Here is a 17,564-nt window from a genome sequence, read left to right as displayed (position 1 = left end):
TGGTGTTAGCGCCCTTATTTTTAGAGTGCCCAGTCGCCTGTCCCGGAAGCGGTGGCGGGGAGGGCTGACGACCCTTACGGTCGGTGGAAGACGTCGATGGGCCCGGCGTCCCCGTTGGCGCTAAGGCTGTCTTCGTCTTCAACGAATGTGTGCCTGGGGGTATGTGCTTTGGTGTTTTTCCGTGTGCGTCCTTGTCGCCGGGGTGTTCATCCCCATAAACTGGGCGTGAGCCGGGCTCGTCGGGGCCGGGGACGGACGACGACGCTCCTTTGAGAGGTCTACAGCCTCCGTTACGGGGGCCGTGTAGTCACTATCCTCGTCACACTCGGCGGCGGCGGGCGAGGAGTCCGGCCTAGACATAGCGTAGGCCGCCCACCTTTTGACCCTGCGGTCCTTTAGAGTTTTGGGCTTTAGTAATTTGCAGGCCGCACAGCCGTCCTCCTGGTGATCGAGGGGTAAGCAACGGTTGCACCGTTTATGCTTATCCTTCCAGGTATATTTACCCTTGCAAAGCGGACAAAACCTAAATGGCGTCCTCTCCATAGCTGATGGTAATAGGTGTGACTACGACCTCGAAAGAGAGGGAGGGGAAAGAGAAAGGCATTCTTAAAGAAAAGAAAGACCGACCAAAAAACCCCACTCTCCCTACTGTGTATGGCTGGCGAGGCCAGGCCACGTGTTCGGCAGCGCCGAAGGATCTCCTCCGCTCGTCCTTCCGTCGAAGATCTTGCTCGGCGGAGAAACGGCTCTGCGTCGAGGGAGGGATCTATCGTTATTGGTATTAATAACAAACGACCAAAGGTCGAAGAACCTATTTGGCAATTTCTCTCGAGGAGCTCCGCATAAAGGCGACCAGTAGCTGGGCGGAAAAAAACAATCTGAGGGACCTCGACGCGTGAGGGATTGTGGGTACAACGCACGTCACTATAGGGATAGTGTTACAGACACGCCTTGTCGAAGTCCCCTTTTCGACTACGAAAAACAAAATGCAATACTCCACAGTGACCACTGGATGTCGGACCTATGCACAGCATGTGATTCTAAGCAGATTAACAAACATCAGAAATACAATTACGACATGTTTACCCTATTTCCCCCTTCCCATCCATAACCTCTCCCTAATCCTCTTACGGCTTCCCTAATCACCCGTACCTATCCAATCAACAACACCCTAACCCTCCTTCCCTGCTGGGGTTGTGGAGCCCTTTGTAAGCCCTGACTTGCAGGGCCCAGAATTGCTGTGGGGGTGGTTGATTTGTGCCACTCCTGCACCTTGGAGCTTTGGACCCTGTCAGCCAACGTGTTTTCAAGCGCATGAGGGCACGATGCGGCTCTAGCATGGATGATATCATTCAGATTCTGCAGGAGCTGCAGGCAGAGTTAATGGCCACCAGACAGGAGGACGCTCTTCTAGTGACTCAGGTGCGCAGCTTGGCTGCGCAAACAGCACTGCTGCCGGTCCCTCAAAATCAGCCCCGGTCCCTGTTCAAGTGCAGGTCACGCCCGAAGTCCAAGTACCCCTAGTTCCCCTGAGCGGTATATAGGTGATCCACAGAAGTTCCAGACCTTTCACCCAATGCCATCTACACTTCCTCACAAAGCCCACAGCATTCAGAACGGTGCAAGCTAGAACATCCTTCATCATTTCCTACATGAGTGGCGACACTGCGGCATGGGCACATCTCTTGGTTAACAGACGATGGCAACCTATATGGTTGGGATGGGTTCCTCGAGGAATTCGGTAAAATATTTAACAGGGAGGCTGCGATCATATGTAAAGAACAGGAGCCGTTAGCTCTAAAACAGGGAAACAAGGAATTGGTTACGTATGTCATCCAATTCAATTGTCTGGTGGCAGAGTGGCCTAGAGAGAAAAGGATGTCACTGTTCTATCGGGGTCACCGGGACGCACTAAAGGATTTTATTGCGCAAGCAGATCCTCGGCCAACAGAACGCTCAGCCAACAGAATGCTCGGCCATGGCCGACTTGGCCTTATGCATGGACCACTGGTCAAGCCGAACGACAGGGCAACAGGAGACTGGGTGACGTGCGTCCGATAGCGCGACTCGACCAATCACGTCCACGGTTTCTAGACAAGCAGGAAGGAGAGGAGCCCATGCAAATAGGCTCCACTAGAGGTACGCAAAGAGAAGAAAGACGGCGGAAGGACAGCCTGTGTATGTACAGCAGTATTACGGGTCACTGTGCGGGAACGACCTTCCAAACCCAAGACCCAGGGAAACGGCTCGGCAGTCGTAGGGGTCACACAGTCGAACTAGGGGTCCCCTTCAAATAATTGCTCCAATTACGCACCACATATCACCCATCCGGGGCGGCTGCGCATTCGGGACCAGGAATGCCAGGTGCCCATGCTGCTAGATTCAGGGGCCACAGAGAACGTCACTGATATCGAGTAAGCAGCGAAGTCAGGGGTTCCCTTAAGACGCAAGATGCTGCCAGAAACCGCTAGGGCTGTGGATGGCACTCCGGTCCCATCACGCAGTGCACCCAGACTGTGTCACTGTTGTGCGGGGAGGGCCATCAGGAAGAGATCGGTTTTGATTTCATTACCGCACCACAGTTCGGGTCAAAATATTAGGGGCTCCCATGGCTCAAAAGGCAATACCGCCTGGTTCAGTGGTCGGAAGGAAGCATCCAGTTATGCTCTTCATATTGCTTAGAACATTGTTTATACAGGCCCCTACAGGGAAGTGGTTCTGAACATAAGGTGCCCGGTGTGATCACCGAGACGGCTCTGCCGGAGCCCATAGCCCTCAGCCTCCTGCCCCAAGAGTTTCACGACTACCGTGATGGGTTTAGCATACAAGCAGCGCAGACCCTACCCCCACATCGGCCATTCGATTGCTGGATAGACCTAAAGCCGGGTGTGGTTTTGTTGTGTAGTCGTGTGAATGCGCTGACAGAGGGAAGAAACCGAACATTTGCATGAATATATGGATTCCAATCTTTGGAATTGTTTCATCAGACATTCAAACTCACTGGTGTCATCACCTCTTTTCTTTGTCCCGAAAAAAGCGGGGGACTCACGTGCCTAGACTACTGCAGGATACACTGCATTACTGTAAAAACCGCTATCCGCTTCCCCTCATTCCGGTCTTGCTCGACAAGGTGCAAAGCGCATCCATATACACTAAATTGGCCCTAGGAGGTGCTTACCATCTGGGGCGGGTGCGTGCAGGGGATGAGTGGAAGACCACCTTTCGAACAAAGTTCGGTCTTTATGAATATTAAGTAATGCCTTTTGGCCTCTGCAACGTGCCTGCCACCTCCCAGCACTTACTGGATGAGGTCCCTCATGGATACCTTGATGTATTTGCGGTTGTGTGCATAGACAACATACTTATATATTCCTAGAATGAGCAATACCACTTTACGGATGACAAGGCGTCCCTGCAATAGCTGAGGGTACACAATTTGTTTGCCAAGCTAGAAAAATGTGAATTTCATGGTACCACGGTCGAATACCTCCGCTATTTTCTCACACCATAGGGGGTACAGATGGACAAGCGTAAGGTACAAGCCATACTGGATTGGTCAGCCGCAGTTTCAGTAAAAGATATCCAACCCTTCCTATGGATCGCCAACTTTAACAGGAGGTTCATAAAGGGCTTTTCCACCCTTGTGACAGTGATAAACTACTCAAGAAAGGGCAAAAGTTTAGTTGGAATAGTGCAGCTGAGGATGGGTTTCAACAGCTGAAAAAGGTGTTTACCGTCGCTCCGGTACTAAAACATCAGAATTTAGCTCAGGCATTAACTGTGGAAACAAGTGTATAGCTGGATGCATCAGGTGCTGTGCTTTCCCAGAGGGATCCACAAACCAGGCTGCTGCATCCAGTGGCGTACTAATCCCGAAAGCTTCTACCAGCCGAAACCAATTATACCATAGTAGACTGCACATTTTTGTCTGTTTAATCTGCATTTGAAGAACGTCTGCATTATTTGTTAGGGGCACATCACACAAGGACGGTAATAACAGATCATTGCAACCTCCAGTTTATCAAGACGGCCAAATCCCTCAGTCCTCAACAGCTCAGTTGGGTGTTATTCTTCACCAGCTTTGATTTTCCTATCACCAAAAGTCAGGAAGTGATAATCGAAAAGCTGACATCCTCTCACCATACCCAGAGCACCCAGAGAAAGAGACCAGACAAGAATCTCAACCAATTATGCCCCCGGTGCAGATCATAGGGGCAATTACATTCATGAACATGTCCGAAGCAGTACAAAAAGCAGTGTCAACAAAGGACCTACACAAGTGATGCAAAGCCAATGCAAAACACAAGCTGGTCAATGGACTTCCCTACTACGTCCATGCTATATACCTGCCCACTAGAGAACTACTATGCAGTGGTGCCACGATACTCCCTTGGCTGGCCACCCGGGCATATATATATATATATTTGGTGGCCCGCTCAACAGCAGGACGAATGACAGTATGTGTCCGACTGTAAGGTGTGCAGCAGGAATAAGGCTAGTCATCAAAAACCCGCTGGACTCCTACAACCATTACCGACACCTCCAGCATCCTGGCATACGGTCACCATGGAACTCATAGTAGACTTTCCACTGGTACAGAAACATACATCAATACTTGTTATCGTGGATTGCTTGACCGCAATGAGTCACTTCGTTCTGTGTGCAGGTGTACCTACAGCTGGAGAGGTTGCCAAACTCTTCTTATAGCATGTAGTAAGACTACATGGCTTGCCAAGCCAGGTAATCACAGACGGGTCCACAATTCACATCACAATTTTGGCGCTCATTTCGGAAACTGTTAGGTACGGACGTACGCCTGTCTTCCGGATATCACAAAGAGACTGATACAATATCTGCAGTGTTTCGCTACTAATGCAGACAAATCGTGTGTCCAATACACCTGGCTAGCAGATGCGGCTTATAACAATGCTGTTCATAGCTCAACCAAACACACCCAGCCATCAATGTTATGTTCTGGCTCGGGGGATTCTGTGTAGGTATGAGTGCGTTGTGCATGAGTGGTAGTAGTGTAGTACAGATACAGGATGTACAATGACATGTTTACCCTATGTAATCCTAATCCTCTTACCAGTTTTCCCTCATCACCCGTACCTAACCAAGCAACAACACCCTAACCCTCCCTCCCTGCTGGGGTTGCGGAGCCCTCTTTAAGCCACAACTTGCAAGGCCCAAAACCGCAGTGGGTGTGGTTGGTTTGTACCACCCCTGCGCCTTGGAGCTGTGGACCCTGTCACAGAAGAGGGGGAGCGGAAATATCTGTGCAACGCCCTCCCCTGCTTCCTCCCGTTTTCGCTGGGACAACCTGTCAAGCCTCATGTACCGCAGTCTCAGAAACCCTTGAAGCTGGAGAACGCGCAGCGCTTGAACTCAGTCCTGTCCTGGGAATGAGGGATGGATTTCTGACCTGGTTTTGTCAGGATGGCCAAGGACTTGGTGGTTTGAGTGGAGGTTTTCTTTGTCAACTCGTTGACGGATGAAAAATTCAAGTTACTCACTGTAGTGACTAACATACTCTTAGTCCATAGTCCCCGTTCCTCCATACTGTATGGGTGTCCCTGCCAAGGGACGGGAGATGGAACCTTTTTCCCCTTTAAATTTAGAGGCGCGCTGGGGTGCGGCCATGGGAGCATGCACTGCCCTGACTCTGCCCTCCGGAGCCACACCTCAGTTCGCATTGACATGTCGTCAATAGATTTAACATTGCCTAATGACACCAGAATTATTAAGTTAGGGGGGAGGATGGTGGGACGTACGGAGGAAAGGGGACTACGGACTAAGAGTCACCACAGTGAGTAACTTAAAATTACTCTTACGTCCCGTTCCCTTTCCTCCATACTGCATGGGCGATTACAACTGAATGTAGCCCCAGGGTGGAGAGGAGACCCTCCTCAAGCAAATAGGTTCATGAGAACTGCCTGTCCGAAAGCTGCATCCGATCTAGAGCTGGCATCCAAACAGTAATGCTTGGAGAAAGCTGAGGGAGTGGCCCAAGTGGCTGCCCTGCTTATGACTTGCCAAGGGACATGGCACTGGAATGCAACGGCCGTTGCCTTGGCCCTGACTGCGTGGGCGTGCATGTACGACAGAAGCAGCTTGTGCTGACCCTCGTATGCTTCTTTGATGGCCGCGACCATCCAGCGGGATATGGAGGCCTTGGAGGCCCGATAGCCTGGTCTTGCACCTCCGAAAGTGATTTGCGGACGCCCTTGGTCTTGTTAAGGTAGAATTTCAGGGCCCGTCTGACATCCAAGCAGTGCTGAACCCTCTGTGCTTCGTCCTTAGGATCGGCAAAAAAATATAGGAAGGACCATTTCCTCGTTCAAATGGAAAGCAGTCAGCACCTTAGGGAGAAATGCTAAGTATGTCCGCAGGACTACTTTGTCCCTGTGAAAGGTTGTATATGGTTCTGAGGCAACCAGCGCCTGGATTTCGCTGACTCTACAAGCTGAGGGGAGGCCAACTTAAGGATGTCTTGATGGTGACCAGCCTGATGTCCACAGACACCATTGGCTCAAACGGTTTGTGCACCAGGGCACCCAACACTAGGTTCAGGTCCCACACGGGGTGCGGCCTCCTGATGGGCGGGTAGAGCCTTGCGAGCCCTGCCAAATGTTTGACAATCGGATTGGAGGAGGAGAAGACCCCCCTCCTCTGAATTCCTGTAAGCCCCGATGGCTGCGAGGTAAGTGCGGCAGGTGTCCACCTGCATGCCACAGTGGGTGAGGTGCGCCAAGAAGGAGAGCATGTCGTCCAAAGTACATGCCAGGTGTTGGATTTCCTTGGGGTCTGCCCAGTGGCAGAACCTGGTCCATTTACTTTTATACTGGGCCCTGGTAGCCTTGCTCCTTGTGCCCTGTATGATTTCCAGATTAGCCTGGGAGAGACTGAGGAGCCTAAGTGTTACGTGATCAGGAACCACGCTGCGAGGGCAAGTTTCTGTGACGTGGGGTGGATGACCCTGCCTCCCTGCTGCGCCAGCATATGTGCTGGGCCCGTCGGAAAGGGAATGGGTGGCATCTCTGCGAGGCTGAGCAGCTCCGAGAACCATGGCCTGGCCAGCCACCATGGAGCTATCAGAATGATGTTGAGTTGGCGAGATTCTTTGATCTTGCACTCTGTGAATCAGCTTGTGGCCGGGAAGGCGTACGCGGTCATGTCGTTCCACTGAACCCGAAATGCATTGGCCAGGGAGCCGGGGCCCTGTCCATGCAAGGAGGCGAACTGAGGGCACTTCTTGTTGTGCCAGGTGGCAAAGAGATCGATGTGGGGGAGACCCCATCTGTTGAAGATCTCCTGAATAACAAGGTTGTTTAGCTGCCACTCGTAATTGTCCGCTCCCAACCTGCTGAGCCGGTCTGCCTCCAGGTTGGATTTCCCTGGAAGGCAGACTGCTGTGCGGTAGATGTCGTTTTCCAGGGTCCACTCCCACATGCTGATTGCCAGTCTGCACAGAGGGGGGTGCCAGTGAGGTCTGGTGCCTCCCTGCTTGTTGACAAAGTACATGCTGGTAGAGTTGTCTGTCTGGATGAGGACCACATTGCCCATGAGAAGTGGAAGGAGTGTTCTGAGCGCTAGCCAGAAGGCGTTCAACTTCACCCAATTGATGTGGTACTCCTGCTCCTGTCGGGTCCAGGTGCCATGGACCGAGAGATCGTCCAGGGTGGCTCGCCAGCCCTCGAGTGAGGAATCTGTGGTGATAGTGACCTGCGGGGTGGGAGGCCGAAAGGGCTTGCCCGTCCGTAGGTTGTAGTCCCTGGACCACCATATGAGGTCCTGGTGGAGAGATGGAGGAATGATTTTCATCTCGGATTGAGCGCCACGCTCCTGGTTCTGAGTCCGCAAAGTGCAGATGAATCCTCCTCATCCTCAGTCTTGTGTGTGGGATAGCTAGTAGGACAGCCGACAAGAGAGCCAGGAGATCCTGGTACCACTATGCCGAGGTCACCTCGCTGCTGAGGAAGTGGGTGGTGGCCCTCTTGATGGTCGAGATCTTGTCCTCCGACGGAAACACCTTCTCGGAGCATGTGTCCCAGATGAGGCCCAAGAATGTCAGTCTGCGTGGGCTGCAGCTGTGACTTCTTGAGATTGAGCGAAAATCCCAGATCGTGCAGTGTGTTCATAAGGGCATGGGAAGAGTGGTGAACCACTTACGGAGATGTAGCCCTGACAAGCCAGTCGTTGAGGTATGGGTAGATGTGGAGGCCCTACGCTCTAAAGAGGACAGCCACAGTATTCATTAATCTGGTAAATACCCTGGGGGCCGGGCTGAGGTCAAAAGGAAGGCCTTTGTATTGGAAATGGTAGCCCATGATCTTGAACCGTAGGAAAGAACGATGTGGCTGCCAAATCAGGACGTGTAGATACTCGTCTTTCAGATCCAGGGAACACATCCAGTCTCCCCTGCACAATGTCTCTGCTATAAAAGCTGGCGTAACCATCTTACATTTTTTTTTTTTAGAGGTAAGGAGAGGTTGAGGGTGGAAAGGTCCAGCACAACTCTCAGGCCCGCCTGGTTCTTTTTCTGAATGGCAAAAATCCTGGAGTAAAAGCCCAAGCCTCGCTGGGAGGCGGAGACTTCCTCCACGGCCTGGCTCTCTACGAGCGACCGGATCTCAGCCAGACAAGTTGCTGTCCCAACTTGAGGGAGTGGAGGAGAGGAAGAAGAAGAGGCTGGGAAGGGTAGGCGGTACCCCGTGCATACTACACAGAGGATCCATGGGTCCGCGAAATTCTGGCACCAGAAATGTGTATGGAGAGCAAGCTTGCTCCCCACTGTAGACACATGGACCCAGAGGGCCGTGTCATGCCTTCTTTCCCTCAGACGGTGTCGTGGAGGAGAGGGACTGGAAAAAGCCCTTACTCTCTCTCTCCCCCCTCCCCCTTTTTGTTGCTTGCGCCGATTTGGAGCCAGCGAGTGGTCCGGCTGCTTGGATCTCCGTTCCTGAAAGCCGCTGAACCCTCCGTATGTACGCCCTTTCTCGGAGTGCTGCTGTGACTGGGTGTATGATTTGGGCGTGGTCTTTGTCAAGATGGATAAAGACTTGGCCATTTGTGAGCTGCTTTTCTTTTTGTCCAGCTCCTTGTCTGTGGTGGAGTGGAAGAGGTCTCCCCCCCCCCCCCCATCACCCCTCGAACGGCAGGTCTAATATGCGTACCTGGACGTCCCAGTTGAACTTCATTGCATGGAGCCAGGCTGTCCTTCTTATGTCTGTGGTGATACAGATGGCATGGCCAGAGGTGTCAATATGGGCCACGGTGGATTCTATGAGGTCCTGCGCCACCAGCTTGGCTTCCGCCAGTCACGCCTTGATACGTGATTGGCTCTGCCAGGGAGTTATGGGAGGAAGTCCGCAATTTATCGCCATAACCTTTGGTTATCTGCAGCCAGCATGGCATCGGCATGACAAAGATGCAAAGACGCTTTTGAATACAGCTTCTTCCCGTATGCCTCCAAGATCTTTTCCTCCTTGCCTAGCAGCGTCGCTGCTGAGGATGACTGAGGCTTGGAGTATAGTGATGCCACAGCGATCACTGAAGAGTGTGGCCGAGGATGGGCCGAAAGCAAGAGTGTATCCCCCATCCCATCTGCCTGTACTTCGCGTAGGCGGCCCAGTGTTCCAAACATCGGTCATTAAGTATCTTTGGTAAAGAGCTTGCAGGCTCGACACTTATTATCCTGATAGTCCCAAGGGAGGCAATAATTACACACACTCTGTGTGTCCTTCCTGGGGAATTTCATATTGCAGGAGGGGCAACATTTTAATGGAGTATTCACCAGAGTCAGAGCTGGTGGACAGGGAGACTGTTTTCAAATAAGGGAAAATATATAGACATTCTCCAAAATATAACTAGTGAATGTTCACGTTTATCCCCCTATTCTCCCTGTTGTATGGACTAAGATGCCTGGAGATGTTTTCGGCCACCGACCCTCCCGAAACACGAGGCCCACTGGTGATAATTTGTCGGGCAAGTATTCTCTGTCGAGCAATCTTCGGTGATGGACATTTTTAGTTAATCTTACCAGATCTTGAGCTTTAATAACATGAAGTAAGAACTCTTTGTAATGCGACCAAGCTGATGGCAAGAAAAAAACAATCCGAGGACCTCGACTCTTGAAGGATTATGGTTACTGTACATGTCACAGATGGGATACTATTACAGGAACACCAAGTCACATCCTATTTTCAAGTTCGAAAATAATACGTAATACTCCGGACCAACCACCACATGTAGGCCTTTATCAAAGCATGTGAACTTAAGCAGATCAATCAATAAGCCCCAGTAATATATTCCAGTTCAAGGAATGTTTTGTAACAAAGGCCTACTAAAAGGAAGAGGGAAGGTGATGGAGGTGTTTGGGCAGCAGGAAAGGAGGTAGACTGAGTGAGAGAGATGATCTTTTTCTAATTCCACTGTTAAAAAGAATCCAACTGAAGAATTTCGCAAATGGGATGGAACATGTAGTTAAAGTCATGTTGCTGCAGGCTGTTCCCTCTGCTGCCTGATACAGCACCCTGTTAGGGAGAGGATAAAAGGTATTTCTGCTTCTTACAACAACATAGCGTGGGGAGTAGATAAAGCTGAGTATTTCAGAAGAAACCATGCATCTTGTAAAATGCACAGAAATGCATTTAACTCTTTGGAGCATTCAAGAGAGAAACCAGTAATCAATAAAAGTACAATGTTAACAATCTGTGGCCCAGCACCTAAAAGAAAGGTCTATGAGGAAAACGTCACATTGGAAATCTGAGTGTCTTCCACTATACTGTACCAGAAATTCTTTTACATGAAAGGGGGAAATAGGTGTTGAGCAAAAACAACAAATGGGCAAATAATTGGTTACACAAGATCACATTTTAAACTACACTTTTGTTGAATGTTTTTGAGCAATAAGCTGGGTTTAAACAACCAATCAATATTTGGGGTTGCTGCAAATATTTAAGCAAGAACATGGAGGGCTGAATTTTCAGATATTAGTTGTACCTCCCGAGAAGGCAGAAATTAATGTGAAAAAGATCTGAGAAAATGAATATCAATGGTCAACAAATTCAATTCAAATGAAAGAAAAGTTCTTACCTAGGAATAGTTTGGTCAGGCCAACTGTGCTTCTCAGAGCTATGCTGCACATTGAATACATTGGTATGAAAAGGCCTAATTGGCAGCTACAGTAATATTGAGACAAGTTTTAATAGTTAAAAAAACATCATTTAGGCTCACAGAAGAGCAGGACTGGCTAAGTGTCCAGCGACTGATTATTTTATCATTAAACCTAAGGTTTGCCAAAATCACAATCCTATTACAAAACAGTTACCTGTCTGCCATGCTGTTCCGAGTCTCTCTGGTGATATCAGGGGCAGCTGGCCATGGCTGGTTCACCACACTCTCCAACCCACCATTGTCCTGTGTGATGGCTGTTTCCAGGAGGGAAGGAGTGCTCAGACGGTCGGCCTCCACTGCTGGTGTCATATCTAGAGAATGAAGACTATGATCTGAGTTGTGCCGGTTCCTTGGGGACAGCAAGTGCAAAGCAGAAGCAGCCGAGGCCATGCTGTCCACATGATTGTTGGCATCTAGAACCTCCACCGGGAGGCCTGGAGGAGCAGAGGAAAAGCTGCGCTGGAGGATCTCTGAGGCAATCTCAGGAATGTCCTGGGACATCGCTGTTGAGGCAGAGGAGATCACGTCAGGGGAGCGCTCTCTGGTAGGTGATGCTTGAGGAACAACCAGTGGTTCCAGGGTCTGAAGTTCGAGAGGAAGGCTGCCTGGAGTGACCTGATAAACATACAGATGAAGACAATGTCACTGGAAGAGAAATACTCCCATCTGAATCAATACAAAAAGGTAAACATACCACCATTTGTAGGTTTATTCCTTTTTTATGAAAATTAATTTGCTCAATGTCTCATGCACAGGCATGTACATACATTAATGCTAGTACTCAACTATACACACAAACTGGAATGCCCCAACTCATGATTTGTCACCAATATTTGCAGGCTTAATTCAACATTTCTCTGAATAAAGCTTCAGAGACTTGGAAGGAGAATGATGCTCCAATGTGAATTCTGATAAAGTAGAACCAATGCCCAGTTATCTAAAATAAACATAATTTGGCTACAATTCTCAGTTACGCATTCCATCTTACTAAGAATAAATGTCAAAAGAAGGGAGAGAAAAGACTTTAATTATGCTTTGAGTCTAATAAAACACTTTTAAAGATATAGGTCCAAGAGTCAAGAAAAAGTTAGAAATGCACGCATTATCCGAGTGGCCATGTCACAGGTTTACGGGACATCCCAGCTATCTCGTGTGTGCTAATTTATGGTTGCATTGGCATTGACAACATGTCGCTCGTGCACCAGGTGCACCCCCACATCACCTCTCCATTTTTTTGTGAACATTACCCCAACATAACCACCCCCCACCCTCACTGTGCCTCCCCAACCCACAATGCGACCGATTGCCCCCCCCCCCCCAACTTCATTGTAGTGGACCATCCCCAACTTGACCCACGTGCATCATGGGCCCAACGGAGGCTCATGTACAACAGAACCGCAAAAAGAACCATTGCAGCTGCAATGGGGTGTGGCGCTGTCGTGTTTACCAACTTCCCAGGAGATACAGTAAGAACCTTACCAGCTGCATAATATGGCAATTGTTCCCGCCCCCCACCGCCCAACTGCAAAAAACAAAGAGCTGAGCAGCAAACCTCACCAATACAAACATCAGAAATAGTTTGTACCCCAGCATCACATTACGAGTGCATTGCATTGTACCGGGCATGAAACATCAACATTCTTTCAATAAGAGGAGGGGAGCAAAAAAAACAGCATGAATCGTCAATGCAAGGGTTCTTCAAGAGGGCTAAACCCTCTTCCCACATGTCGTCCAGGAGGGGCACCACCATAATCGTCTTCCTGTTGGCCTTGCGCATCTGGTACCAAAAACCCTCCTTTCTGGTTTATTCAGGCACGAGGAGCACCACCATAATAGTCTTCCTGTTGGCCTTGCGCGTCTGGTACCAAAAACCCTCCTTTCTGGTTTATTCAGGCACGAGCTGGAACAGCTCGGAGTCTTTGGCAATCAGAGTTGAACGATCCCACCTCGTCCGGTGGGGAACAGTTGAACATGCCCGTGCGGCATCCTCTTCTGGATCTCCGACACATCCCTCTGCGGAAATGGCGCATCAGCACACTAGGCCCTGCGCCGCCGTCCTCCTCCTCTTCTTCTAAGTCCTCATCCACAGACTGGGACTGATCCGGGGCCTCCTTGCCCCCCCCCCCCAACCCACCCCTTTGAGGCAGTGTCCACTTCTGTGCCGTGCCGGAAGACCTTGTCAAAGTGACCATAGAGGCATCACGCCTCGGAGGAAAAGATACCTTCAGCGCTTTGGGGACTACCTTCTCAGGGTTAGCCCATTTAGCTTTCGAGAGAGCAGCCACAACCAGCTCTATCGTCAATGAATACTTGTCCAGAGACGCCTGCAAAAAAACCCCAACAAAACGTAGAAGTAACTCGCAGAGCAAACTCGAGGACTCCCAACACAGAAGCGTGCCTTAAAAATCTGAAGATGGCTGCCAGAGGAGAGGCTTAGGGAGACTACTATCATTGGCTGGGGGCAGTATGACCCAGAGTACAGTGATTGGTTTATGGGAGAAGAACAAGTTACTTCTTACCTTGTAACGTTCTTTCGACAGGATGTTCCTCCGACGTATTCCTCATCTTAGATATCTCCTTTCAGCTCTGCTGGCCTCGGAAAATTTCTCTCTCTCTAGAGGGCGCTGTGCGTCGACGTCCTTCGAGTCGATGTCCCTCGACAGCCGCCGTATCGACGCCGACGTCATCCTGGCTATAAAGGCCGCGCGTAGCACCCGTTGCTCAGTTCCGTTTTGTAGCCCACAAATATGCTTTCTGGACTAAACTAATCACCCTGGAGGAGCGTAAGCTGCAACAACAAGGGAAGTAGAACTGCGGGGATGGATGGGAGGGTCGATGAGGAATACGTCGGAGGAACATCCCGTCGAAAGAACGTTACAAGGTAAGAAGTAACTTGTTCTTCGAAGGGATTGTGTCCTCCGACGTATTCCTCATCTTAGATATGCTCCCATAGCAGTATTCTATTATTGGAGGAGGGAGTACTGACTTCATGCTGTCTTCTATTGATGAATAGAATGCAGTACAGCCCTTCCAAACCTAGTCTCTTGACTGGAGGAGGAATCCAAATTGTAAAATCGTGTAAAGGTATGGACAGACGACCATGTAGCGGCTGCACAGATGTCTTTAACCGGCACGCCTCTTTTGAGGGCCGACGAAGCTGCAATACCTCTGATCGAATGAGCCCCAAGGTTTTGAGGGGGCTCTTTTCCTGACAATTTATAACATTCCAGAATGGCTAGGATGATACATCTGGAAATGGTCTGCTTAGTTATTGGTAACCTCAGCTTGTGACCTGTGTAACCTACAAACAGCTGATCTGCCTGTCTTATCCTGGCTAGTCTACTGATGTAAAAACTTAAAGCCCTTCTAGGGTCTAGCCTGTGTAACCTCTCTTCCTCTTTCCCCGGGTGAGGAGGAGGATAGAAAGATGGTAGGGTAATCTTCTGAGTGATATGGAATTCAGAAACCACCTTTGGGAGGAAATTAGGCTTCACTTGCAGGACAACTTTGTCTTTGTGAAAGATAGTGTGAGGGGGTTTACAAGAAAGAGCTTGTAATTCGCTCACCCTTCTAGCAGATGTAAATGCTATTAATAAAACAGTTTTAAGGGTAAGGAATCTTAACGAACAAGAATGGAGTGGTTCGAAAGGTGTGCCCATCAGGAAAGTTAGGACTAAGTTTAAATCCCATAGGGGAACTTGGAATGGTCTTGGGGGATAAACATTGGTTAACCCCTTAAGAAATTGTATTACCAAGGGTAACTTGAAATAGGATGGTTCTTCCGCAGTGCGCTTAAAGATGGATAGCGCTGCGAGATAGCCCTTAATGGTGCCAACTTGAAGGCCTGAATTTGCCAAATATAGTAGGAAGGACAAAACCATTGGTGTACCACATGAAAAAGGGTCGATATTCTGTTCTCTACACCAGCTGCAAAATCTGTTCCAACGGCAGCGGTATAAAGACTTTGTTGCTGGCCTCCTTGCCGAAAGCAACACCTCCATAACATCATCAGGGAGGTCCCAATCCTTGTACCTCAGCCTTTCAGAAGCCAAGCGTGAAGGTTGAGGGTTTTGATGTCTGGATGGAGAACCTGACCTCCCTTCTGCGAGAGTTGGTTCTCTCTGAGTGGAAGTCGAATTGGAGGGCAGATGGACATATCTAGAAGGTCCGGGTACCACGTTCTCCTGGCCCAATCCGGGGCAATTTGGATCATGGTTCTCCGGAATCTTCTCAACCTCCTGATCATTTGAGGAATGACAGGGACCGGTGGGAACGCGTACAGAAGCGGAAACTCCCAGTCCACTATGAACGCGTCTCCCAGAGCTCCTCTCGGGGGAAATTCCCTTGAGCAGAACAGGTCGCATTTCCTGTTGAGGCTGGTGGCGAACAGATCTACCTGAGGGGTTCCCCAAAGGGCGAAGATCTCTTGAAGGACTTCCTGAGCTAGCTCCCACTCGTGGGAGACTGTGCTCTGCCTGCTCAGAGCGTCCGCTGTCAAGTTCTTCTCTCCGGCTAGGTGAACTGCCGATAGAGAGATTCCTTCTTGGATTTCCCAAAACCAGAGCTGCATCGCCTCTCTGCACAGGGGTAGTGATCCTACGCCTCCTCTTTTGTTGAGGTAATGATGGCCACCGTGTTGTCCGTCATTATCAGGACGTTCTTCCCTTGTACAGCTGGCAGGAACGCCTTCAGCGCAAGTCTGATGGCTCTCAGCTCTAGCAGGTTGATGTGTAGTCTGGACTCCGATGGAGACCAACGACCGCTGATGGTCAAGTCGTTGGCGTGGGCTCCCCACCCCGTGAGTGAGGCATCCGTGACTACTGTTATCTCCGGCCAGGGTTGCCAAAACTGTTCTCCTTTCAGAATGTTCTCCTGTCAGGCCCACCACTGAAGGTCTCGAGCTACTCTGTCGGGAACCTGAAGAAGATCTGTCATTCTCCCTGAGAATTGTGACCACTGAGTCCTCGGTGCCCACTGGAGGGATCTCATTCTCAGGCGAGCCTCTGGCACTAGGAAAATGCAGGATGCCATGAGGCCTAGCAACCTCAAAAAGTCGAAGGCTGGGAGACGTTGGGCATGTTGGAACTTACCGCCAGATGTTGAGTCAACCTGCCTCCTACAGGTGTCCTGTGAGGGAAGTCCTCAGAGTGGTTTTGGGGCGGCTGATGCAGATGCCGATGGTAAAGAGGCACCTGCTGTTGCTGCGGCTTTTGAATATCTACCCCGTCCACCTCGGGTAGTTCTTCTTTGTCCCCTTTGAGCCGGTCGTCCTCTACCTCTTCCGAAAGCGGAGTAGAAGCGAAAGGACTTGCCCCTCGCAGAGGTTCCTGTGGGACGAAAAGGAGTCTGACGGATTGCAGCTCCTAGGGATTTTTCTGCGGCTTTTGAAGTTTGCAGTTTCTCTAAACTGTCATCCGCCTTTTTCCCGAACAAAGAAGAGCCATCGAATGGCATGTTCAAGAGCCTGGCTTGCACATCTGGGGCAAACCCAGACTTTCTCAACCAAGCGAATCTCCTAGTTGATGTACTTGCCGCCATTGCTCTGCTGACACTGTCAGCCGAATCAATGCCCGTCTGGAGGGATTCGCACATAGCGTCTTTACCATCCTGTATAATATTCAGGAACGCATCCCTTTCTTCTCCCTCCGGGATGCAGTCAGCCGCTGTAGAAGCACACTCCCAAAGTGTATGGCTGAACCTAGCAAGGGTGCAAGTAGCATTAACAGATTTTAACGCCATGCTACATGCTGAAAAGACTTTCTTTGCCATAGCATCATATTTTTTATCGTCTCTGTCCTGTGGGACGGTAGGATAAGCCGTCTTGACATCGGTAGAGGATGCTGCCTGTACCACCAGACTTTCTGGGGATGGGTGTTTAGACAAAAACTCCGGGTCTGTAGAGGATACCCTGTACTTTGTAGACAGTTTTTTATTTACTGCTGGTACGACATCTGGGGTTTCCCAGTTTGTCATGATCTTCCTCTGAAGAGCTTTATGAAAAGGCACCACCGGATCCTCCTGTGGGCCTTTGTCAAGAATATCCGTGAGGTCATCTTGTTGGAAAGATTGTGAAGGTGCAGACCACCCCATAAACTCTGTGATCCTGGCCATTAAGGCTCTATAGGGGGTTTCAGCATGTTCCCCCGGGTCTGGCCTAGCAAACTCCACCTCAGGGGAGGTGTCTAACCCACTTGCCTCATGTAAGGAATCATGAAGATCCTTTAACCTGCGTACTTCAGAGGAAAATTCCTCTCTAATTGGGGTTACAGGTCCCTGCAGCTCAAATGTGTCTTCCTGTTCAGACAATTCACCCTCTTCCAATATTGAGGACATAGTTCTCAATTGTTCTGAACTCATAAAGAGTGTAAACCCCATTTCCAAGGCTG

General features: G+C 49.9%; 1 protein-coding gene across 3 annotated transcripts in view; it reads right to left on the bottom strand.

Moving 5' to 3' along the window:
• The window catches only part of EDC4 (enhancer of mRNA decapping 4), a 2,544,921-nt gene that overhangs the window by 1,025,988 nt on the left and 1,501,369 nt on the right, over positions 1–17,564 (bottom strand). For all 3 annotated transcript variants that reach the window (XM_069603831.1, XM_069603839.1, XM_069603847.1), the window contains exon 18: positions 11,333–11,793. In XM_069603831.1, the coding sequence (XP_069459932.1) occupies positions 11,333–11,793 (461 nt within the window). The remainder of the gene's footprint in view (positions 1–11,332; positions 11,794–17,564) is intronic.

This window comes from Ambystoma mexicanum, chromosome 1p (genome assembly GCF_040938575.1).
Source record: "Ambystoma mexicanum isolate Mex_15411 chromosome 1p, UKY_AmexF1_1, whole genome shotgun sequence".
Taxonomy (NCBI): Eukaryota; Metazoa; Chordata; class Amphibia; order Caudata; family Ambystomatidae; genus Ambystoma; species Ambystoma mexicanum.
This window is presented reverse-complemented; position numbering and strand designations above follow the sequence as displayed.